Genomic DNA, 1600 nt, shown 5'->3' with positions numbered 1-1600 from the left:
TTTCTATATAACATCTGCACTATTAGATATGTTATGTTATTGTCGTTATTTGATTATATTCTTTGACCATCATTAGTTTCTGGGGACTTTTGTTTTTTCATCATCCCATACTCTGAACAGTACCTGGAACGTGGCCTAAAGTCCATATATGAGTATATTCCTGAAATGCATGAACTATATACCCAATAAAAAAGCAAATATATGTGGCATTTGAAGAATGAGTTGATGGTCGAAAGGGAATTCTAATGAGTAACAGGAGTAGACACGTTTTAATGGAGCCAGATCATATACCAAATATGGAAATGATATTTTGTATTCTAAATTAGAAATGCAGAATTTATTCTGTTACTAATGGCAAACTAGTTATTCATTTTTTCTATTTTTTGGTAGTCTCCTGCACCATATGGAACCAGGCAATTGTACACACATTTCAGAATTTCATCTCCTGGGACTATCAGAGGAACCAAAACTGCAGCCCGACCTCCTTGGGCTCTTTCTTTCCATGTACCTGATCACTGTGTTGGGAAACCTGCTCATCATGCTGGCCATCAGCTCAGACTCCCACCTCCACACGCCCATGTACTTCTTCCTCTCCAATCTGTCCTTGGTAGACATCTGTTTCACCTCCACCACAATCCCGAAGATGCTTGTGAACATCCAGACGCAGAGTAAAGTTATCACCTATGCAGGTTGCATCACCCAGATGGATCTTTATATAAACTTTGCAATGTTGGATGACTTAATTCTTACTGTCATGGCTTATGACAGGTATGTGGCCATCTGTCACCCCCTGCACTACACAGTCATTATGAACCCCCACCTCTGTGGGCTGCTGGTTCTAGTGTCCTGGATCATTAGTATTCTGAATTCCTTGTTAGAAAGTTTAATGGTGTTGGATCTGTCCTTCTGCTCAGACTTGGAAATCCCTCACTTTTTCTGTGAACTCAAAGAGGTGGTCCAACTTGCCTGTTCTGACACCTTACCTAATGACATTGTGATGTACTTTTCAGCAGGGCTGTTGGCTGGTGGTCCCCTGGCTGGGATCCTATATTCTTACTCTAAGATAGTGTCCTCCATATGTGCAATCTCATCAGCTCAGGGGAAGTATAAAGCATTTTCCACCTGTGCATCTCACCTCTCAGTTGTCTCCTTGTTTTATGGCACAAGCCTAGGTGTGTATCTTGGTTCTGCTGGTACTCACAGCTCACAGTCTAGTGCAGTCACCTCAGTGATGTACACTGTGGTCACACCCATGCTGAACCCCTTCATCTACAGTCTCAGGAACAAGGACGTAAAGAGGGCTCTGGAAAGATTCCTTGGCAGGTAGGCTTAAGGGCCAACTGTAGGAGGTGCCTGAAAGTTCAAGGTTTTAGGTCAAGAAGTTCTGACACAAGTGAATGCAATCTTTGGACCATATGTAATTAGAAATTCTCATATGTCTCATGGGTTCACATAAATTACATTAACATAATATACTCTCTTATGATGTATATCATTCCAAGTAATATTTTTGGTTTTTTTTTACTGAAAGCATAGTCATGTATTATACTATTCTTTTGGACTAAAGTGCACTCGGATACTGTGGTCATGTATATAATTT

General features: G+C 40.7%; 1 protein-coding gene across 1 annotated transcript; it reads left to right on the top strand.

Moving 5' to 3' along the window:
* The first annotated feature begins 390 nt into the window (after positions 1 to 390).
* Positions 391 to 1327, top strand: LOC119001557 (olfactory receptor 7A17-like). The gene has a single exon (XM_037066947.1). It carries the CDS (start codon positions 404 to 406, stop codon positions 1325 to 1327), a length of 924 nt encoding a protein of 307 aa, XP_036922842.1. The 5' UTR covers positions 391 to 403.
* The last annotated feature ends 273 nt before the right edge of the window (positions 1328 to 1600 follow it).

The sequence above is a fragment of the Sturnira hondurensis genome, unplaced genomic scaffold, assembly GCF_014824575.4.
Source record: "Sturnira hondurensis isolate 20B ecotype Veracruz unplaced genomic scaffold, ASM1482457v3 Scaffold0016730, whole genome shotgun sequence".
Taxonomy (NCBI): domain Eukaryota; kingdom Metazoa; phylum Chordata; class Mammalia; order Chiroptera; family Phyllostomidae; genus Sturnira; species Sturnira hondurensis.
Note: the sequence above shows the minus strand (reverse complement) of the source record. Positions and strands in the feature narration are given on the sequence as shown.